General features: G+C 44.8%; 2 protein-coding genes across 3 annotated transcripts in view; both read right to left on the bottom strand.

Moving 5' to 3' along the window:
- Positions 1–68: 68 nt before the first annotated feature.
- spink4 (serine peptidase inhibitor, Kazal type 4) lies at positions 69–2,005 on the bottom strand. Its single transcript, XM_085459844.1, has 4 exons — positions 1,836–2,005; positions 1,237–1,268; positions 974–1,086; positions 69–220 (listed from the first exon to the last, which is right to left on the bottom strand). The coding sequence occupies exons 1-4, from the start codon at positions 1,885–1,887 to the stop codon at positions 175–177; spliced, it is 243 nt and encodes an 80-aa protein (XP_085315970.1). The 5' UTR covers positions 1,888–2,005; the 3' UTR covers positions 69–174.
- Positions 2,006–2,225: 220 nt separating this feature from the next.
- The window catches only part of LOC146708106 (phospholipid-transporting ATPase ABCA1-like), a 41,719-nt gene continuing 21,048 nt past the window's right edge, over positions 2,226–22,896 (bottom strand). The window contains exons 10-49 of one of the 2 annotated variants that reach the window (XM_085459842.1): positions 22,722–22,861; positions 22,521–22,637; positions 21,563–21,757; positions 20,328–20,536; positions 20,070–20,246; positions 19,765–19,987; positions 19,313–19,534; positions 18,933–19,137; positions 18,716–18,829; positions 18,418–18,592; positions 18,148–18,279; positions 17,915–18,054; positions 17,667–17,804; positions 17,323–17,552; positions 17,073–17,145; positions 16,725–16,927; positions 16,546–16,597; positions 16,225–16,329; positions 15,832–15,980; positions 15,497–15,621; positions 15,151–15,249; positions 14,822–15,011; positions 14,441–14,535; positions 14,297–14,329; positions 14,079–14,184; positions 13,770–13,844; positions 8,178–8,347; positions 7,903–8,080; positions 7,662–7,777; positions 7,422–7,566; positions 7,160–7,283; positions 6,922–7,051; positions 6,630–6,813; positions 6,400–6,506; positions 6,110–6,251; positions 5,763–5,897; positions 5,531–5,634; positions 5,325–5,417; positions 4,861–5,104; positions 2,226–4,769 (exon numbers count right to left, since the gene is read on the bottom strand). In XM_085459842.1, coding sequence (XP_085315968.1) covers positions 4,626–4,769; positions 4,861–5,104; positions 5,325–5,417; positions 5,531–5,634; positions 5,763–5,897; positions 6,110–6,251; positions 6,400–6,506; positions 6,630–6,813; positions 6,922–7,051; positions 7,160–7,283; positions 7,422–7,566; positions 7,662–7,777; positions 7,903–8,080; positions 8,178–8,347; positions 13,770–13,844; positions 14,079–14,184; positions 14,297–14,329; positions 14,441–14,535; positions 14,822–15,011; positions 15,151–15,249; positions 15,497–15,621; positions 15,832–15,980; positions 16,225–16,329; positions 16,546–16,597; positions 16,725–16,927; positions 17,073–17,145; positions 17,323–17,552; positions 17,667–17,804; positions 17,915–18,054; positions 18,148–18,279; positions 18,418–18,592; positions 18,716–18,829; positions 18,933–19,137; positions 19,313–19,534; positions 19,765–19,987; positions 20,070–20,246; positions 20,328–20,536; positions 21,563–21,757; positions 22,521–22,637; positions 22,722–22,861 — 5,738 coding nt within the window. In that variant the 3' untranslated portion in view covers positions 2,226–4,625. Of the gene's footprint in view, positions 4,770–4,860; positions 5,105–5,324; positions 5,418–5,530; positions 5,635–5,762; positions 5,898–6,109; positions 6,252–6,399; positions 6,507–6,629; positions 6,814–6,921; positions 7,052–7,159; positions 7,284–7,421; positions 7,567–7,661; positions 7,778–7,902; positions 8,081–8,177; positions 8,348–13,769; positions 13,845–14,078; positions 14,185–14,296; positions 14,330–14,440; positions 14,536–14,821; positions 15,012–15,150; positions 15,250–15,496; positions 15,622–15,831; positions 15,981–16,215; positions 16,330–16,545; positions 16,598–16,724; positions 16,928–17,072; positions 17,146–17,322; positions 17,553–17,666; positions 17,805–17,914; positions 18,055–18,147; positions 18,280–18,417; positions 18,593–18,715; positions 18,830–18,932; positions 19,138–19,312; positions 19,535–19,764; positions 19,988–20,069; positions 20,247–20,327; positions 20,537–21,562; positions 21,758–22,520; positions 22,638–22,721; positions 22,862–22,896 lie in introns of both variants that reach the window. The other variant, XM_085459841.1, reaches the window with a different exon arrangement.

Here is a 22,896-nt window from a genome sequence, read left to right as displayed (position 1 = left end):
TCTCCTTATTATTGTCTGCTTTGGTGAAATGTGAATTTGGTGGATAACAAAAGAAAATACCCCAAGCACACTGTTGAATGATATTTATTGATTGCGGTAAGTATTTAAAACAGTTGGAATCATTTCACTTGATTCTGATTGGGCCCTTGACAGTGACTTCACCAGGTGTGGAGGTCAGCAGCTCTGCTCTTTGACAATCATAATGTCCACCTTCGTTGATCTGATAAGAAAATAATAACGACATGACTGGGATGATTTCTGTCAAATGACTTTTAGTTTAACATATGATAAAGAGTGAAAATGAGGTCATGTTAACTACAGGTCACATTTCATCTGTGAACAGAGATAAAATGTGTCAGGAGTTACCGGGTCATGAACAAACAGAAAGAGGGAGAAACAGAGACAGAGATCTTTTTTTAAAAGAAATACATCATCCTAAAATAGCATTACTTTCCTGTAGCTAAATCTGTCTGTCATTTGAGGAAGATTCAAGCCTATATAAGATAATGTTTTATTTTAATCATTATCTGATAATTAAAAAAAACCCTCACATTACCGCAGCATTGACTTTATTTATTTTACTCAGACTCACAATATTCCCTATGTAAGGATTTTATCTTATCTTAATCCTATCTTCTATAGTTTTGTCAGTATTTTTGGCAATATTGAATAAGAGCATTGCTGCTAAATTACCTGTTCAAATGTAGAACTTTATCATTTCCCATGATATAACTATTACTTTCCTAAAAAAATCACTAACATCTACATGCTTATTACTCGTAAAAATGAATCAAGAATGACCTGGAAAGCTTCATTATTTGAATCATGAAGCAATTATTTGTCTAATTTATTTTTTAATTTATTTTTTACAAACAGATGGATGTGCAAGTATTATATCCTCCTTAATGCAGGCTTGGGTGATGTTGAAGTAATGTGTGAATACTGGGAGTGTAGAGCAGCTGTGTGTACTCACTGTCTCTGGGCACACAGCTGACACTCATTTGCATAAGTGTTTCCATCGCTGCCACATACAGGAGAGAGGTTCAAAGGACACGCCACAATCTCTGCCGTGTCAGGACAAGTAGGCTGGCAGAAAGGTAAACATTTGTCATTTATATTCTATAATAGATACAATAATACTAACAACATTTCAGCAACAAAGCTGTAGCTTCAGTTAAAACAAATCCAATCCCCGAAAGTACTCAAATATAAAGTTTCTATTTAAAAATATGTCACCTTTCTCATGAGTCCAGACCTCTCTTCTGCACCTTAAAAAAACCCAAAGAAAACTTTAAAAATATATATATATTAAAAATAGTTCATATAATAGTCAAGAAATAAAGAAAGGCCAAAAAAAAAAATTTGGCCTTCAAAGAAGTAACTACACTGATTCAAACTGTGCACTAGAATGAGAAACTACTACTGCTGTATTGTTAATATGTAAAATGTTCACTAAGTGTATGAGTGCATAGAATTTAATAACTAAAGTAAAACTGACACACCTGACATAACAGCCCCATATTGCAAAATGCGTATGCATATGTAACCAAGTATTCTGTATTTCCTATTTATAATGAAGTCAACTTAACTATACTTTACAGAGATATTTTGTCTGTGACATTTGACTGTTGTTTTTGGTGATCAGTGTTGAAGCATAAACCCTTCAACTCAGTGTTGTAAAACAATAAAACTTCATTATGTCAGTGTGCTTCTACAACTGCAGCTGCTCCCCAAACTAACTAACCCCGATCTAACACAAATATAATTTCACTTAAAAGTACCCCACATACAGAAGAATGATTGTTTGTTTAGAATAGAGGGCTTTTCTTTGTTACCTGCAGTCATACAGATGAGCAGAAGTCCCAGAAAAACAACTCTCCCAGTCATGATGTTGGTGGGTGAATAACTCGGAGTGACAGGAACCCGTGAGTATGCTTCTCTTTTTAAAGGCAAATAAAATGTGTGTGTGGTGGGTGTGTATACGTGTGTGGGAACACAGCAGATGAAAATGGACACACAGACGCATGAAATCTCTAGAAACTTAGTCACCAGCACACATTAACCCACACACCCAAACATAAACTGATCTTTTGTTCATCCAGTAGCTACAAACTTCCATGTGACAAGCCCACCCTTTTTTTCTTTTTTTAATCTAGCACACAGGTACTGTGAAAGCAAAGTCAAAGTAATCACATCGTGAACCTTTTTTTTTTTTTGAAAATGTATGAATTTATTACTGTAAAGAATAACTATACATAATGGGTAACAACCACAAACGGCCATAATACTTAAAAATGTAAACAAATAATAATATTGAGCATGAGAAGAGAAAAATCCCTACCTTAGTACTGTCTCGCTCTCTCGTTAACTTGCTACTATCTCTGCTTTTGACTATTTCACTCATTTCTCACGATCACATGTAAGCCTTTGTTCTCTATTTCAAGTTTCAAACAAATCGTTTTATGCAGTGGATTAACTTTGTTTTGTCTGTATTCCAGTGCAGAGATTTGTTTTTACATGTCTCTTTTGCCATGATTTCCACTTTAAAATAGTTGAAATAAAAGACTATACTAAACCTATAAAGTGCTCAAATTTAAAACAGGGGTTTGGTGGGATGGGGATCAGACCCTTTGTGTTGGTAACAGAGTCAGCCCCAGAGCAGTTATCCCCGAGATATTGGAACCCCCTTCCGAGATTCCGCGTGAAACAGAGCACCTGTTATCACCTTAAAGCCTGGATTGGACTTCTGAACTATAAAGCATTACAAGCATAAGTATTAATTGACATGGTCCTCGATTTTAGCCTGGCTTACTGACTAGCTCTTATAAACAAAATATCTCAACAGCTTGTCCTATATCAGAGCTACTGACAGCACAGATACCTTCAGTGTGGCAGTTTATGGACGTGGACAGAGTAGAATTTGGCAACATGACCAGAGGATAGAAAGAACTTGCAGTCTAAATAAGACTGAATGAGAGCACAAGTTTGTTTCACGCTGTTGACAATGAGAATAGGAGGATTTTGACTGAGCTGATGGATAAAAGCACAACACAAACTTTAAAAAACATTTGCCTCCTCCAGATTATGCTGGTTGGTTAAGGATACATATTCATCTTCATTTGGCACAGATACTGTTTGTTCACTCCACTGGTAACATCTTTTTTTTCGACTTGACGTCACAAAATTGCTACTGTACATAATATCCACATCGGCACTGGCTCAGGTCTGAAAAGCTTCCGTGGTACCCTCGCACTGATGTTTATAAAAGCACATCCTGGTCACACTCAGATCTGGCGGCATGCTTTGGTACACAGAAAAAAGGCCAGACAGTCCAGGTGTGTGGCCCATTGGAAAGCATGCACTATATATTTCCATTTGACTTTCAAAAATTCTTCAGTAATCCTTAGCCCTCCTTTGTCCGAACAGGACAGAGTGAGTAACAACAAGCCAGCATAGCAGACTGTACATCTTGTGCATATAACAAAGAACCACAAGATTTTTTTTGTTGTTGTTGTTGTTTTTTCACGATGAAGGACACACTTTAAAACAAAACAGTCAAGTTTCTCTATACACACAAAGAAATTGGGCTTTTTTTGTGCTTTGATGCATGTTGGTATCTGTCTTATACATTCCTTGGCAGCCTACATACATTGTTGTTTTAATGGAGTGCTCAAATTTCTGTCTCCGCCAGTTTAGGCACTATGCTGGACAATGTCAAGGACACCAAGTACGACAAATAAAAACAAAACAACTTGGTTAGCAGTTCTTAATTGTTATTTGAAGAAAAGTAACTCTGTCAAGGTTATGTTTGCCTGGAGGAATTAAATTACCTTTAAAAATGTAATTAGTAAAAATTACTATGCTGATGATTGCACATTTGTGACTAAAAGTGGATTGTAAAAGCTTTTTTTTTAACCATCATTTGATATAGAAAAAAATCCCCCAAACTGCGCTTGGTAATGAAAAGAAATCTAGAAAGGTTTGACCCTGAATAAAAAAGCAGTCAGTCTGTTTTTAACCAGGTTAAAAAGGTTGAACAGATTTAACAGCTGGCAGTGACTGATCCAAATTTGTTTTTTTATATCATCCTGATTTCTCCATACAGGCAAATACATTAACACCCTCACTGACCACAGCTAACTACTTTAGGAAAGGGGTTTAAAACTGAGAGATCTTCTGCCGTCCCCTGGGTCTTGCCCATTGAGTGGGTAGCTAGGCTACACATGCTTTCCAGTCTAATACAGCATTAAAATTCTGCTGTCAGTTCAAGTGTTCTGAGTCTTTCCTTTCTTTCTGTCAATCTAGTGAAGGAGAAGCACCTGTCTCCTACCCTCACAGAAATATCTCGTCATCTTAAACATAATTATATATATATTTCTTGCATTGATTTGCATTGAGCTTTCATTGTTTCAGTGTCTGTCACAATACCTGCAGTCTCTGCCTTTTCAAGAGGCTGTGCATTGAAATGCAGGTCCACTGAGAAATGATGACAATTGAAAAAGACTAAAAAGTAGAAAAAAAAAATGAACGCAGTCTGTCTCCCCAGAGTTTAGTGGTCCATCTTTTCTCGGTCGTGGGGAGGGTGGGCGAAGCATTGCAACTCCCACAGATGGTATGTTGTGGAATCAGACACAGCTCTCCCTGGTCTTGTTGTCTGTGAGAAAAGAGTTCAGCTGGGAAATGTCCACTACAACAGCGTCCCGCTTGCTCAGATGGACATCTTTCAAGTGGTCCTCGTCACTTTGGTCCTTGGCAAAATTTACGAACACCTGGAAAAGGAGGGCGAAGAAGAGGAAAAACAAATGAGCATGCTTAAATTGAAGTTGGATGTTCATAATGATTGTTTGTAAGTTTGCTTACTTGGTCTAAAGTGGTCTGAGAAACAGAGTAGTCCTCTATGCTGAGAGCCTCTTTGTTCTTTGAGAGCAGGGAGAAGATTCGGGCGAGAGAGGTGAGGGATGAGGGAAGCTGGTACTGGAGCATGTTGCGGTGCTTCTCCTTCAACGTGCTCCCTGGTAGCTCCCTTTCTATGAAGTCCATTACTGGCCTAAGGTCTGGGTCTGGTCCCGCCACCCGTAGGATGATTGTGTAGCCATCTCCAAATCTAACAAGTATATTAAATATATATACATTCAGTTTTTTTCCCCTGCTATGGGGCTGAAGACCAGTCTTTCCTTCATATGAATCAGCTGACAGAAATACAGAATCAGGATTGCTGCCATATATAGTCATAAACATAAAATAATACCATTAATCTTGCTAAAAGTGTAAAACGACTTTTTGTGAGCTACAATGTTGTGAGAGGTGATTTTTTGTGGTCTGACCTGTTTTTGAGATGCTGCACGCTGCCCAGACAGCGGAACCTGCCGTTGACCATGATGGCCATCCTGGTGCAAAGAGCTTCACACTCCTCCATACTATTACAAGACACATAAGAAAGATATTCATAAGGGGGGAATTAGAAAAAAAAGAAAAAAAAAGAAAGAATGTCCAGGTAAACAAACACATGGACCGGAAGGGCCTGTCGAACCTGTGAGAGGTCAGGACTACAGATCGCCCCTCTTTGATGATGCTCAGGATGGCGTTCCAGAGAGCACGACGTGCCTTGGGGTCCATGCCTGTAGTTGGTTCATCCTGCGAACATGTAAGAGCAGGTACTCAGCTGCTGCTACACAATCATATTTACGAGACAGTTCACTGACTTTAGGAGCTTTAACATTCAGCAATGCTTTATTATTATTGTTATTATTAGTTTCACTGACCAGAAACACAACAGGTGGTCCTCCTATTAGAGCAATAGCAGTAGACAGTTTCCTCATATTTCCTCCACTGTAGCTGCCAGCTGCCTTGTCCACATACTTCATCAAACCCAGTTTACGGATGCCCCAGTCTGCCACCTAGTGGAGGGTTAGAGTTTTGCGTGTGTTAAACTGACTTCTGGCTGAAACATCATATCATGGCTGAAAGTGTTATCATTATCAGGTAAAGTGTCTAGTTGAAATATAAAATAGGAAAAAAACCCAAACAACAACACTGCACAAGTAGAATTATAGGTGTAGTTTACGTGTAAAAGGCAAATATGTATCACGTGTGTATGCTTGTTGCTGACCTCACAGACTTCCTTCTCGGGCACTCCTCTCAGGATAGCATAAAACTCGAGATGCTCTCTGCCAGTCAGTAGGTCATTGATAGCATCAAACTGAGGACAGTAGCCCATGTTCTGATGGACTTCATCTATCTCTGTGGTTACACTGCAGTAAGAGAAAATAGATTAAAGTGTTTTTTTTAAGTGATATGAAGAAAGAAAAAGAAACCTGAAATGTAACACCTTTTCATGAATTAAGTAGTGTTGTAATCTACATAGTGTCGTATGATATGACGTCTTTTCTTGTCTCTCACCTCTTGCCAGCCAGGTAGGCCTCGCCACTTGTTACCACAGAATCTCCTGTCAGCATTTTGAAGGTGCTGGTTTTTCCTGCTCCATTCACCCCCAGCAAACCAAAACACTGCAGGAAAGAGGAAGAATATATTCTACTTAATATTTCACATTCAAAATGCCATTTGCTAATCCTTAACTGAAAAAGAAATTACTCATCCTCATATGTATAAAAGCTAAAAGACAGCAATACCTCTCCAGGAGGGATGCCAACACACAGCCGGTCCACTGCTGGCTTCTGTTTACGCTTGTAAATCTTGGTGAGCTGTCTGAGCTCCAGGATGTCTGACTGTCCTCCACCGCTGAGGATCCGCTGTCGCTCTCTTGCCACATCCTCGTCTTCCTCTCCGATGGGCTTCAGATGACTAGTGGATGACCTGAAAGTTACGGAGGAAAGGAGTTAAGTCTGAGTGTTGTGATATGGAGAACAAAGTTTAATGCATTTAAAACAGAATAATCACATGTATGTAATAAGTTTCCCCCACCTGGCCTTGAAGCAGAAGTGATACTGAATGAGGACGGTTATACAGAAGAAGACAACACCCTCAATGGCCATTGCAAACAAGTTCTTTCCAACCATGTCCCAGGCCAGAGGAGAGCGGAACCGGTTTTCACCTACAACAGGACATACATTTTAGGAACAAACACTTATTTTTCGTACCTTGTCAAAAACTAATAAGAACACATTTATTGCTGTAGTTAACAACTGCCTGCTGTGTTTACCGAATCTCTCCAGAGCATCAGCCATTGCTTGATTCTTCACCATGTCAATAAGTCCTCTTCCCAAGCAGAAGTGAGGGAAGATGAGGAACACATTCTTCAGGATATCATTAATGCCACCGATTTCCTGAAGGAGGAATGAAGGCAGCATTTAGCCAAGAAAGGTTGAAAATTCAATGTCAGTCATTCAAAAACCTGCAACTCTAGATATTTTTGAGTAATTCCTTACAAATTTACAAGTCTCCTGCTACTAATAACTGCTTACATTGCTTCCAAACAGCTCGAGAACAAATGTGGACACGCTGCCGTTGATTCCTATCAGTATGTTGACGCTAGTAAGAACCACGTAGGCTGTGCTGGGTATTTTAAAGAAAAATGAAGCTGGGTACATCAGAGGGGTGATTGACCATCTGAAAAAAGACACAAACAGAATTTTATATGAAAACAGGTTAAAGATAAACAAAAACGGAAAGAGACAAAGAAATTGTGTTTGTGCCTAATTTACCCATATAGTAGCAGCAGCAGAGCCAGCACAGGCAGATTGGTGGAGGAGACGTAGGCGTCTTGTTGGAAACACACAAAGATGATGATCACCAGTGTGGCGGGAACGATGTAGTTACACTGCAAATGGGATAAAAAAATGTACTTTCAATAAGCTAGATGTTGTATCACGACTGTGGTTTTCAAGTCTTTTTCAAGTCTTGAGCCAAATGAACCTTAAGTTTCGAAAAACTAAAATGACTTACCATATCCCAGACAAAGTTGGCCAGCCAGTAGAGGAAGGGTTGTACTCCACTAATGAAGTGCATGTGTTTAGCCTTGTTCACTCTCTCTTGGATGAGAAAGACCACAAAACTGGCGGGCACAAAGGACATGGCGAAGATGACGCAAATGGACACGAGCACGTCCACCGATGTTGTCATCCTGGAAAAGAAATAACAAAAGACACAACGGGAGTAAGGAGAGGCCAAAGAGATAGTTAAACCTTTGAATTCAGCACTGTAGTCACTGTAATACTCACAACGCGACTTGTGAGAGCTGCTCCTTGGTGAGGTTGAGTGGATGATTGTAGGCAGTGATGCCAAACTTTGTGGGGTCTTTTCCACCTGGCAGACTGACCCGTAGAATGGCGTTGTTCATCACATTGAGGAAGGAACCAATGCTGTGCCAGCCTTTGTTGTTAAACCAAATCTGCATTAAGAGAGGCAATTGTGAGAGTTTCACTTGATGTAACATTAGAGACTAAATAAAAGGAGCTTAGACATAAAACAGCAGCTTGGAGATCAGCTAAGTGTTACAAGTCTGTAAGAGTAAAGGAAAGTCTACAGCATTCATTTATTTTACCCCCTCTTGAGCACTTATTATCTTTCCACAGTCAAAGTAGCACTTAAAAAAACCCACTTAGGTTCTAATGTTATAGTGCATTTGCTGTTATTTTGGACACCAAATAGTGCCAGACACCATTTGCATTTAAAATGTGAAAGTACAAGTACAAGAAAAATACACATTACTTGATACTCTGTAAGAAAGAAAACAGGGCAATAAATCTCACCAATGTGGAGGGGAATCTATGTAATGTTCATTATCTATGACATACTCAACATAAATAGCATGTAGGTTGATGTGGCGTGGGTGTGGTCCTTGGCCAGCTGCAGAGGAGGCGTGACGCAGTGAGCTCCCGGGGCGGCGCAGGGGCGGGGTGAACAGGTGTGCTGGGATCTGACAGTGATTGTGTCTCTTTATGTGTTGGCAGTGACAGACGGAGACGGAACGTGACAGCAGAGAAAGAGAGCGCGGAGTATATGTGTCCACTACAACCCGAGCTTAATAAAAAGTTCTGCACTGTCAAAAGTCGCTCCGGCTGGTATTTCTTGGGTCCACCGTTACACTGGTGCCGAAACCCACGCGTGATGTCCGGTCCCCTGCCGGCTCCCCCTGCTCCCCCGGCGGCGCCGCCGCCCGCCCCACCGCCCGCCCAGCCGCTGCAGATCTTGGGCCAGATGATGATGGACATGGCGGCGATGGCGGCTCGTCAGGCGGCCACGCAGGACCAACAGTTGGCGTTGCTTCGCCTGCAATCGGAGCAGCAGACCGCGGCTCTGGGGCAGCTGCTGGGGAATGCGGCCGCGCCGGCTCCCGCCCCTCCGCTGTCGGTGACGTTGCACCGGATGCGGGATGGGGAGGACCCGCTGGTTTTCATCGAGGCTTTCCAGGCCACGGCGGTGGCCTGTCGGTGGCCGGAGGAGGAGTGGGCCGCCCGGCTGCTGCCGCTTCTGTCGGGTGAGGCCCAGACGGCGGCGCTGAGCCTGCCCCCCGGCTCGCGGGGGGTGTTCGAGGACGTGTGCCGGGCGGTGCTGGATCGTTTGGGGCTCTCCCCGGAGGATTACCGCCGTCAGTTCCGGGCCAGCAGGATGTCGGGGGGGGAGCGGCCGTTTGCCTGGGCTCGGCAGCTGGAGGATGCGGCGGCGAGGTGGCTGCGACCGGGCCCCTCGGCTGGGGAGACGCGGATGCTGACCATGGTCGTCCTCGAGCAGTTCGTGGGAGGCCTGCCCGAGGCGACGGCTCGTTGGGTTCGCTGCCACCGCCCGGCGGATTTGACGGCGGCGGTGACGCTGGCAGAGGACCATCTGGCGGCCGACCCGGGACCGGGCCGTGAGGAGCCGCGGCGGGGCGCCCGTGTTCCGCCGCCCAGGCCACCGGCGGCGGCGTCGCAGAGGAGAGGCGGCGGCCCTGCGGGAACGGAGCAGGCAGCAGGGTGGAGCCCCAGGAACCCGTTCCGGCCGCTGCTTCCCGCCGGAACCCCGGCGGCCGCCGAGGTTGCCCCGGAGCCACGGGGAGCCGCACAGACGCCGGGGCCGGACTGTTGGAAGTGTGGGCGGCCGGGGCACCTGCGCCGAGACTGTCCGCTCATGGAGGTGGGGCAGGTGTTCCGCGTTGCCGGCGCTCCAGCGCCCGCCCCCGGTCCAGGAGTGACGTACCGCGTGCCGGTAAGGTGTCAAGGGGGTATTCGCCATGCTTTGGTGGACACGGGCTGCACGCAGACTCTGGTCCACCAAAGTTTGGTTCGCCCCGGGGCATTGTTGGAGGCTGACTGGGTGGAGGTTAAATGTGTGCACGGGGATGTTCACAAGTACCCAGTAGTGTCACTGTTGCTGAAATTCAGGGGCAAAACGCATAGAGTGAAGGCGGCGGTTAGCCCGCGCCTGTCGCATCCCCTTATTTTGGGTACGAATTGGCCGGGGTTCCACAGCTTACTGGGGCAGTACGCGGGGATGCGATCGCGGTCTGTAAATTCGTGTGACGTTTGCGCGGCGCTCGGCGGTGACGCGGGGTCGACCGACGCTGACTCTGGGGGGGAGGAGGAGGCGGGGACTTCCACGGAAGCCCCGCCGCCTCCCGTTGTGTACCCCACGGAAGATTTTCCACTAGAGCAGTCTCGGGACGACACCCTACGCTCAGCCTATGACCAAGTGATGGATATTGATGGTCGCTCGGTGCGCCCCGACGCTGCGCGAACGTACCCTCATTTCCAATTGCGGAACGATCGGCTTTATAGAGTGAGCCGTGACACTCACACTAATGAAATCCGCACACAGTTGTTGGTGCCGCAAAGCCGCCGGGAAATGATTTTCCAGGCGGCTCATTCGAACCCCATGGCAGGGCACTTGGGTGGCGAGAAAACTCTGGAGCGCATAATGGCCCGATTCTATTGGCCGGGCATTTGGGCCGACGTGCGCCGTTGGTGTGCGTCGTGCCCCGAATGCCAGCTGGTTAACCAGCCGGCCGTACCAAAGGCGCCGTTGCGCCCATTACCGCTGATGGAGATCCCGTTTGAGCGTATTGGCATGGATCTCATCGGGCCATTGCACCGGAGTGCACGCGGCTATCGCTTTGTGCTGGTCCTGGTGGACTACGCAACGCGGTACCCGGAAGCAGTGCCGCTACGCACCATTTCAGCGAAGAGCGTGGCGCAGGCACTGTTTCAGGTCATCTCCCGAGTCGGTATTCCGAAAGAAATACTGACTGACCAGGGCACGTCGTTCATGTCGCGCACATTGCGGGAACTGTATGAATTACTGGGTATTAAATCTATTCGGACCAGCGTCTACCACCCTCAGACTGATGGGTTGGTGGAGAGGCTGAATAAGACTTTAAAATCCATGATTCGTAAGTTCATTCGCGAGGATGAACGCAATTGGGATCGCTGGTTAGACCCTCTGTTGTTTGCAGTGCGGGAGGTGCCCCAGGCCTCCACGGGATTTTCTCCCTTCGAGCTGTTATACGGCAGGAAGCCGCGGGGGGTGCTCGACCTGATTAAGGAAAACTGGGAGGAAGGTCCGAGCCCTGCGAAAAGTGAAATTCAGTACGTGCTGGACCTGCGAGCAAAGCTGCACACACTGGGGAGGCTCTCGCGGGAGAATTTGCTCCAGGCCCAGCAGCGGCAGCGACGCCTGTATGACAGAGGGGCTAGACTCAGGCAATTTTCACCGGGAGATAAGGTGCTTGTGTTACTTCCTTCTTCCAGCTCTAAATTACTCGCCAAGTGGCAAGGACCCTTCGTGGTCACACAGCGAGTGGGGGACATTGATTATGAAGTAGTACGGTCGGACAGGGGCGGGGCCACGCAGATTTACCACCTCAACCTCCTCAAAGCCTGGAGGGAGGCGGAGACCGCTTCTCTAGTGAGCTTGGTAAGAGGGAGAGATGAGTTGGGGCCGGAGGCGCCAAAGTCTAGCATCCCCGCCTCCCTCCATTGCAGTGACCATCTCACACAGGCCCAGAGGGCGGATGTTGCTGCATTGCAACAGCGCTTTGCCGACGTGTTCTCCCCCTTGCCCGGCCGTACTTCTCTCATAGAGCACCATTTTGAGACGCGGCCTGGCGTGACGGTGCGTTCACGGCCCTACAGGCTGCCGGAACATAGAAGGCAAATTGTTTTCCGGGAATTGAAGGAAATGCTGAGGCTGGGAGTAATAGAAGAATCACACAGTGCTTGGTGTAGCCCCATCGTCCTTGTAGCAAAGAAGGATGGGTCTATACGGTTCTGTGTCGATTATCGCAGAGTGAATGAGGTGTCACGTTTTGATGCTTATCCCATGCCCCAGGTCGACGAGCTCCTGGACCGGTTGGGTACCGCTCGCTTTTTTACGACTCTGGATTTAACCAAGGGCTACTGGCAGATTCCCTTGTCTACAGAGTCCCAGGAAAAGACGGCCTTCTCCACTCCGTATGGGTTGTACCAATTCGTGACGCTTCCGTTCGGCTTGTTCGGCGCCCCTGCCACTTTTCAGCGCCTCATGGACCGGGTGCTGCGGCCCCACGCTGCCTATGCTGCCGCCTACCTAGACGACGTCATCATTTACAGTGACACGTGGGCGGGGCATGTGCGGTGTGTGGCCGCGGTGCTGGAGTCCCTGAGGCAGGCGGGGCTCACGGCCAACCCGAAGAAGTGTGCGGTTGGACGGAGGGAGGTACAGTATTTGGGGTACCACTTGGGGAGCGGGCAGGTGCGACCTCAAGTGGAGAAGACGGCGGCGATTGCATCCTGCCCGCGTCCCAAGACGAAAAAAGAGGTGAGACGGTTTCTGGGGCTGGCCGGCTATTACCGGCGGTTCGTCCCAGGGTTCGCGGACCTGACCAGCCCCCTGACTGATCTCACCCGCAAGGGTGCCCCAGATCTGGTCCAGTGGACGGAGCGGTGCCAGGCGGCGTTTGTGCAGGTGAAACGGGCTCTCTGTGGAGAGCCGCTGCTGTTCACACCTAACTTCTCCCTCCCTTTCTGTCTGCAGACTGACGCCTCGAGCAGAGGGCTGGGGGCCGTTTTGTCCCAGCAGGTGGGGGGAGTTGACCGGCCGGTCGCTTACATCAGCCGGAAGCTCACGGACCGCGAGTCACGGTACAGCACCGTAGAGAAGGAGTGCCTGGCGATCCGGTGGGCGGTCGACTCCCTTCGCTACTACCTCCTGGGCCGCCCGTTCACCCTCTGCTCGGACCACGCCCCGCTGCAGTGGCTCCACCGCATGAAGGATGCCAACGCCCGGATCACTCGGTGGTATCTGGCCATGCAGCCCTTTAAGTTCAAGGTGATCCATAGGCCGGGCGCGCAGATGGTCGTGGCCGATTTCCTCTCTCGCTCGCGGGGGGGGGGAGTAGGTTCGGCCGGATGGGCCCCGGCCTCAGTCGGGCGGTGGGGATGTGTGGCGTGGGTGTGGTCCTTGGCCAGCTGCAGAGGAGGCGTGACGCAGTGAGCTCCCGGGGCGGCGCAGGGGCGGGGTGAACAGGTGTGCTGGGATCTGACAGTGATTGTGTCTCTTTATGTGTTGGCAGTGACAGACGGAGACGGAACGTGACAGCAGAGAAAGAGAGCGCGGAGTATATGTGTCCACTACAACCCGAGCTTAATAAAAAGTTCTGCACTGTCAAAAGTCGCTCCGGCTGGTATTTCTTGGGTCCACCGTTACAGTTGAGTACTACACATTTTGTGTGCAAGCTGCAGGTTTAACAATGGCACTGTTGAAGGAATTGATCAAGGAGGCTTAACTGTAATGTCCAGAGCCACGTGCTGTTGTATAACTGCTGTCTCGTGTGTGCATGTGTGCGTGTGTGTGCTAACCTTGACGTTATTCTTGGTGTCCAATCCTTGGATGAAACTGGAAAGACTGTGAAAGAAACGATCTGCTGCAGCTCCCTGGAGAATGGGCGAGGCAGCAGACAGAAGAAGTGAGCCAAGTCTTTTTTTAGCACATGTGTAAACTGACACTGCTCAGACTTGTAATAAGATACCATGTTTATCATCAGTACAGCTGTAATTATAACAGCACAGACAGACCCCCTGTAAGAGTCTTATCCCGACAAAATCAAAGCAGGCCATTATGGAACGGTTTATGGATTATGTAGTACATAATGTAATAAAATCTCTTACTCTTTCAAGATGGAAACGTCTCCTCAGCTGAGCAATTGCCCGATCAGTTTCATCTGCGTGGGCCAGAAATTGTGAACTCCTTGCACCTAATGAGAATCCGCCATATCTGCAATAGATTACAGCCATTTTAATACTTTGAAAGGACACAGCGGAGAAGCACTCACTCAGTATTATTGATTTGTGAAGGAACTAAAGATGCATCATGTCTGTTACTGTACCTGAACTCGTTGACCCAGATCTTGTTCTTCAGGCTGTAAGAAAGGAAAAGAAATTACTCAGTGCTTGATAGTTGCTTGAATGAGAACAATTTGCATTAAAAAAAAATCAAGGTAAATAATAATAACATGTCAGAGGAGTGTTACCTCTTGCCAATGATCTGAGCGTAGGTCTTAACCAGATAGTCTGAAACGTTTCTGCCTGTCAAATTCTGCAGAGTGTCTGTCTCACTGAGCTTCATCTGGATACAAAAACAGACAAATCAGTTATTTCGTGTTCATTATTCATCTAGTTGGTTGCTCACACTTATTATATGACTTTTGTTTTAACTGGTTTTAGATTTTATTTGCCATCTCAATTTCAATTATTTATTTATACAGAGCCAAATCACAACAACAGTCGCCTCAAGGTAATTTATGTTGTAAAGTAAAGACCCTAGAATAATACAAAGAAAACAGAGAAAATATAATCATATGACCCCCTATGAGCAAGTGCTTTGGTAACAATGAGAAGGAAAGAACTCTAACCTGTGGTGGTGGAAGCCCCCCAGCTCCAGATGGACACTCGGGCAGCATCCTCTTGCGCCCTTCGCAGCTGCACTCACACAATGGAGACGGATTCTGCATGGTCCAATTTCCTTTGTCAAACATGTCCTTCACACTTTGAGAGACTTGAGGGACCGACCACTCATCTTGAACTGCAGTGCAGGGAATGTCCCTGGAGCATAAAGAGGGCGCTCATATTAAAATCTCCAATTTGTCCATATGCATTAAGCATTCTTCCTGAAATTCTGACTGATTCTTACACGATCTATAATATAGATCTAAATATTTTTCCTAAATGTAAGTTAACTCACGGTATTGGCTGTCCTTCCATGCAGCGTGTTCCAAAGCCAGGTTCTGCTGTCAGAGCTCCAAGCAGATTGTTGGTATGAGGGTCTTCAGGCATGTCATTACTGCAAAGGCACAAACAAAACACATTCCTTTTAATAACACATGCCATTTTAAACTATCTCTAAAAGTAGGAGAAATACATGTTAAAAGAACATCGTCACAAAATTCTACTTAGCATTTACAGCTTTGGTAAGAACACTAAAGGATAGGCAGCGTTATGTAACGTTTTACATCTTTAATGGGCTGAGAAAAATGGGCTATTTTGCAAAACAATGGATTAAAGTTCTTTGCAGACAGATTTTATCTTACCTGATGAAGGTAAACTGTTCTCCATACATGCCAGGATCCAGAGCCAGGCTGGGGTACTTTCCAAATGGAGGAACGATCAGGCTGAAGACCAAGGCAATACACACAAACACTGCCGGAAGCACAATCTGAAAGATAACAGCACTGATGTTAAAAGAGAAAAATACAGCTATTATTTTATAGAATCAGAATCAGCATCAGAAAGACTTTTATTTATCCCCAAGGGGCAATTAAGTTAGTAGTTAGGAAGAGCCTCATGATTGAGCGAGGCATAAACATTCATATAATGGCTAGCACTGTGTGTAGAGCCCATATATGTGGGTTTAATGCCAGTATACCTGGGCAAAAAAGCCCTTCCTAGAGCGTCGAGCATAGAGGAATCGTTTCCACAGTAGTGCTACAAACTGCTGTCTCTTCAGACTCCAGCCTGTCACTTGGTATGACCCTTTGCCATCTGTTCCACTAAGCCAGTCGGTCTCACGGGATTCTGAACACAGACAACATGATACCCATCAGCAAAACTGCAGTGTGACAACATGGAAACATAACTTGTGACACATGGATTGTAATAACTTAATGTCTGCAAATTTGTAATTTTGTTTATATTTATATATCTGGTAAAATGAAACTTTAGGTACAAGCATAGGCTGAAAGATTTGATGAATGATAGCGAAAAAGATCTTTGCTATCACTGCACTTCATGCTGGGTAATCCATTTCTACCTGGGTCACCTTCAGAGTCATTGAAATCAAAGTCATCCTCAGTGAAGGGTTTCAGGCAGCTCTGGTGATCTCCGAACGCATGACGACGACGGGTTCTGGTGGGCACGACTCCATCTGCAGCCACATGAGAATCAGTGAGCTGAGCTAAACTATTTAAATTCCATTGTTTTGTCTTTTCTATGTTCCCTGATGCTTCTTATTTAAGACTCAGTTACACAGCATTTAATTTCTAATTATTTCATCTAATGTTTACCAACAAATGGTGTTATAATGTAGATTGCATAGGAGACGTTAGGTGTGGAAATGTTGGAATAAATATCCCAGATTTACCTGAGAGCTCAACTGAATCCACTCCACTGTCCTCAGCCACTTTCAAGAAAATCTGAAGAGTTAGAGGGAAATAAATTAAAATACTGGCTAAGGTGAAAACAGACTGCAAAAAATAATGCAAATGACATATAAATATGTAAAAAAGTTAACTCCAACCAAATGAAAATGTAGTATCTTACTTCTTCTAGGGTGGTATCAGATATTCCATAACTTGAGATTCCCAAGTCAGTCAGTCGGTCATCAAGCTCATGAAAGAGCTCCACAAAGGCGCCATCTTTTGCAGCCTGGTAGGGCAAGACATAGGCGAGTTCATGGCCGAGATCCTCCACCAGGCGAGCCTCAGGGACATGCTTGAAAATCACATTGGAAATGAGGGAGACATCTGTGGGGAAGAAAAAGCAGAGAGAGTGAGAAGTTAGTAAACGGACAGAGGTCATTTTACATTACAGCTTTCCTTTTTGGAGCTCAAACTGATAATGTGGGCTTAATTTTATAAGAAAGACAGCCACTTTGTTATTGATTCTTACCAATAGTAGTGGTTTCACTTTCTGGTTCACTGCCAAGACCAGCATCTGAACTGCTTTCTGATACATTGTCCTCCTGTTTAAAAGACAAGACAATGTTAAGAGGGAAGACTAAATCAGTTGTCCTTCATTAGCAATCAGCATGTATATTTTCTATTTTACTATAGTAGAGTATATTTCTGTATTAATGATACAGAAAGTTTTTTTTTCTTCATTTGAAAAAGCTTAATATTGCTTTTTACATTTCTTGTACCTTTTCTGTTTTCTTGCTATAGGAGACTGTGCTGGCAGAATTCCTGCATGACTGTAGTGTCAAGTCATAGTCTCTCTTGACCAGGGTCAGGTAGTAGCCTGTCCCCAAGTGGGTCTTCAGGAAAAGAGAGGAGCCTACGCAACACAGCTTCCCGTGCGAAATGATGGCAATGCGGTCACCCAGGATGTCAGCCTCGTCCATGTGATGAGTGGACAGGATGATAGTGCGGCCTAAGAATAGAAAAAACTGAATTTGTCATTTCATTCTTGGGGGTGGATTTCTTGACTCAAATTCTATGTAAAACTACAAAAATAACAAGCTAAGACAATATCAGATCTAGTTACCTTGTCTGTATTTGAGCAAGAGATCCCAGATGCCCCTGCGTGCGTAGGGATCAACACCAGCTGTGGGTTCATCCAGAATCACAACCTTTGAACCACCAACAAAAGCCAAGGCCACTGACAGCTTCCTCTGCATCCCACCTAAAAAGACATCAAGAAATAAAAGTCAGAGACAGACTTTCTGTAGAAGCGTTAAACAGAAAATCCCTTTGCACAACCTGCCCACTGAAATAAATCAAATTTAAACTGACCGGACAGGGTGCTTGTGCGAGACTTTCGTTTGTGAGGCAGTCCAACATCATTCACAATTTGTTCCATTTCCGCCTTCACCTTCTCCTCTGAAAGACCCTTCAGGCGGGCGTAGAACCAGATGTGTTCCTCGACTGTCAACCTGCATTACAGCAAGCAACAGTTCACTTAACAGCCAAAGCACAAAAGACTGAAAGTTTCCACAAAAGTCTGTCCCCCAGTAACGCATACGTACATGCTGAAAAGTACGTTGTGTTGAGGGCATACACCCAGATTCTGCCGGATTGTGCTGAGTTCAGAACGAATGTCTTTGCCGAGAATGTAGGCTGTGCCAGAGGTGGGTGGAAACAGCCCTGTCAGGATTGACCTTGATCAGAAACAAGAAGGAAACACAAAAATACAGTCAGCACTTCAGCTGAGCAAACTTTTAAATCCTTTATCAAGTGTCAAACTCTCAGCTCAGCAAAACTTGGGAGTACTGTAGACAACATGTGCACTATCTTACATAGTTGTGGTTTTGCCAGCTCCATTGTGTCCGAGGAAGGAGGTGATCTGTCCCTCATAGAATCTCAGGGACAGCCCGTCCACGGCCAGTTTGTTTCCATGGCTGTAGATCTTCACGAGATTCTCAATGTAAACACCTGGCTCTATGTGGCTTGGCTCTTCCTCAATGCAGACAGCTGCAAATCAGACACAAAAAAACAGCATAATTTATCCTGGTATGCCATCCAAACTTTAAGTAGTTTAAAGTGAAGATGTGTTGTATATCTAAAAATTATGATAATAATGATTATGATATGTACCATCAGCGTTACCCTTCTTTGACAGAGGGGTGGAGATGTTCTTGTTCTCTTTTTCTCCACACCAATATGTCCTAGTGAAGGGAAAATACCAGGGCCTAGGGATCCCATACTGACCTGTAACAGAATGTATTGCTTGTCAAATAATTCATATTGCTCATGTGCAATTTGTCCGCTAAAGGGAAAAATACCCAAACTGCAAAGTTTTTGCACAACTCACCAGGGAACACAGCTTCAATGTACCAGGTCATTATTCCGTACAACACAGCGTCAAACAGCATGAGGCAGATGGAGGTGGTCAGGTTGTAGCTGTCTTCCTCTAGAGGGCTGGCAAGTAGGTTTGACCACTGTATTCCCACTCCTTGCTCCTCAAAGAGGGCAAAGTACTCACATCCAAAACCGAAAGCCACAGGAGAAAGGAGACTCTGTGAAAATGAAAGAGCATTCAAATTTTAGGACAGAAAATTATGCCTGCATACAGCAAGCTTGTTTTTAATCACTATATTCAAACATAGAAGTAATATTTTAAGACAAAGAGTACAAAATGCAAAAGAATCATGTTTGTATTCATAAGTGTGTAATTAAATCTATTCAACACACCACAACAATTTTTGCTCCAAAGCCCACGTAGTCCTGCCAGGCAACACAAAGCACGTAGGGCAGGTAGAGAGTGAAGTATATAATGCCACCGCAGGCGGCTGCCAAGTTGGCACGAGAAAACAGCGTGCTGATGAGAAAGCACTGCATGATGGTAACTACGCCAAACGATCCCAGGAAGAGAAACACAACGCCGGAGTCACTGTAAGGCAGCAGGTTACCCATCTGAGAAGGACGTCAGACAAAAGAGACAGGGAGAGAAAAGAATGATGTCAGTTGTTTTCCACCTTTTAATTAAATTTGGAGACATCATGGAAAAAGAGTGACTTAATTGTGCTGAGTATGAACATCTGCAATGATCAGTGCGAGCATGTTCACTTGTTTTCTATAATTTGCTGACATTCCTTCATGGTGACATATTGGGCATACGTGTGTGTGCCTGTGGCTGCACCAACCTTCAATAACATCACCAACAACCCAGCGCTGATCAGCAGGGGGATTAAACTGCTGATGAACCAGCTGAGCCAAAGGGTGCCGTTGTTCAGTCCCATGATTCTCATAGTCTCTTTGAGACGTGCCTCTTTCTCGTATACCACTCCCTTGATGATGATAGCTACTGAGTACATCCATGCCAAGGTCATGAAAAGAGGCATTGACCGACTCATCACACGCAGGAATCTGAAAAAGCGCATTGAATGTTACACACATATCCTCTGTAGAACTGAAACACATTCTTTTTTTAACCACAGCATTCACTTACATATCATCAACGTAGCAGGGGTAGGGCATCTGCTGAATGTAGATTCCTGTCTTCTGCTTGGTGCCGGTGACAGCTCTGATAATTCCTTGTTCGATTACATCCTGCAGGTAGGAAAACCCACCCCAGACATACCGCAGGTCCTCAAAGGGGTCTGCCCTGGGACCAGGGTCCCAATATCTGCAAAACAAGATGAAAATCAAGAGGGTCAAAGGAAAAGGGAAAATAAATAAAAAACGTCTGGTCAACACGGCCACTTACCCGTCTTTAATCTTGTTTGTTCTCTCCACATTATCGATGTCCATACGAATTTTGTAATTGACATTGGGTGGCAGGTCAGTGCTGTTGTTGTGGGCAATGTCAGGAAACACGATTCCAGCCCAAAACCTCTGGTTATCAAGAAGACCCATGGACTTGTTGACCAATCGCTCCTCATTAGCCACTGGCTCCAGCTTGTCCAGGTTCACACACTGAAGGATTTTGATAAAGAATGGTTTTAATTTCAGTTTAGCTAGAAAAAAGGCACTTTTGCAATAACTTTTATCTGAAAAGTGTTCATACTGAAGACGCCATCAGCCTGCAGACATCCAGTTCAAGTGTTAAGTCCTTAACAGCTCCAAAACAAACTACTCAGCTCTTACGAATGCTAAAAAAGTTTCAGCTCAAGTAGTCACACAGTTTCTCAGAATTACATTTATTTAAACTGGAAAACAGCAATGAACTTTACACCTGATTGCACAAACTCAGGTGCTTTTGTAACCACACCAGGATTGTTTAGCTGATTTGTTGAGAGCTCCTACAGATTAGCTTCAGACTTTTTTAGTTGACAGAAGCAGACTTGTACCAGATCCTCCCACAGCAAGTCTCTACTGTGCCAACAGAAAGCTAGAAAGCATAATGAAATGTGGGTGGACGATAACAATTAAAATACACCATATGCTACATATGTATGTCATTTTTGACTGTGTACGGTTGTCCTCGACACAGTTCACAGTGCAAGAAGCTTCACACATCATATGATCTTAAAGGGTGAAACAGTCAGTAGGTCAGTGAGTTGTTTGTGATTTTGCTGAACATGTAATTGACCCTAAGTGAGGCTTTTTAAGTGATTTGTATTGCATTTGTGCATTTAATAACATTATCCGCAGTGGCTAGAGACAACAGGTCAGACAAAACCAGGTCAGATTCACATTGAGATTCACACTAAAATGATCAATTACAGTAATAAAATTATCTATATATGGGAAGTAAATAGCTGTGAGGATCTGAAAGCAGTTCAAATGCACTGAACAGTCGAAGATGATGGCAGATTTGTACTGTGATGCCAAAAAATGTGAAATTAGCTGTTATTTTTCTGCATGCATGAACACCTATTCTACAGACATAACTTCAGACTCACGTTATTATGGCTTTAATCCCAAAATCTCAAAAAACATGGCAGCACATGACAGTTTGTTGTGCACTTTTTGCTAATACATCCTTTTATTAACACTAACCTCCATGAAACGAGAAATGGTCTGTATGGCGTGGTTGGTTTCATTGAAGACGTCTCTCCAGGTGTAGACCGATCCTGCGTGTTTTTTGTTAACTGAGGTCTTAGAGAGGAATGCTGCTATGTCTGACACGCGCAACTCAGTCCCACTAAGCTGGGTGTTAAGGAACATAGCGCTGGCATTATTCTGGAGCAGGGTCTGCAAAAAGAAAAAATAACATTTAATAACAAATAAAATCAAAATAACAATGCTGATTTTGATAGAAAAAATTTTTAAGATGCTGGAAAAGCTGAAAGTTCTTTTTTCTTTCATTTAAATTGTCTTTTAACCTTCTTCTTTTTGTGATGCAAAATGCCAAACTGTGAAAAACTCCTGCATGCATTCTTGCTTGTTCAGGCAGTTTATCCCTGACAGCAACTTATCATTAAACTCAAAATGCAGCTCATTATCAGTCAGTAACATCAAAGTATTTTTACAACCCTTCACCACCAGGTGGTGCTTTATGTAATTCCCACATGAAAATGCTGAACAGATTTCTCAGGCACAGCCATGCACTGATGTATTTTTGAGAACATAATAACAAGTAAACTGACTCCAATAGGATGAATCCAGAACGATGCTCACTAATCGTGGCAGAACAAGTAGTCAACCAAGCACATGTGTGGTTGGTCCGGCTCTTTTCTTATTTGAACGAGAACAAGTGTGGCCTAAATGAGATCAGTTCTTAGTTTTGGTTTACGAGGTTTTTTTCCTCAGCTGCCAAATTCTCATTTCGATAGCTTCAAATAAATTCATCAAAAAAATCCCAGAACATAAACACTCTTTGCTATTGAGGTCACATCAGATATATAATTATACATAATTACATTTCAGTAAAGGCGATCCTTTCATGTAAACAGGAAGCACACAAAGCAGACAGTGCTGATGTGTGCCAAAGGAAAATGCCCCTGCACGCACTCACCCTGACCATGTCCATTTCCTCGCTATTCTCCATGAAGTTCCAAATCTTGGGCTTCATCTCCTCCCACATCCCTCCAAGGTCCCTCAGCACACCCAGCTCCTGGAAGGTCTTATTAACCTGAAAGACCCACCAAAGATAATTTCATTTAATGGTTCATACACACCTCTAATGGGGATTTTATATGTTAAGCGATAGCTATACCTCGTGGATGATCCTCTGTGTTGCTGGAGTGTCTGGTGTATAAAGGATCTTCCCCATGAGAAGGGGCTTCAGAGCTCGCCAGATCATTCTGGAAATGGGACTGGACTCCAGGTTCTTCATCAAATTGTTACAATAAGGAGCTGAAAAATAAAAATAGAGACATTTAAATGGTGAA

This window comes from Copadichromis virginalis, linkage group LG6, assembly GCF_057382275.1.
Source record: "Copadichromis virginalis isolate Kocher_CV1m ecotype Utaka linkage group LG6, C_Virginalis_male_GT1.1, whole genome shotgun sequence".
NCBI classification, from domain to species: domain Eukaryota; kingdom Metazoa; phylum Chordata; class Actinopteri; order Cichliformes; family Cichlidae; genus Copadichromis; species Copadichromis virginalis.
This window is presented reverse-complemented; position numbering and strand designations above follow the sequence as displayed.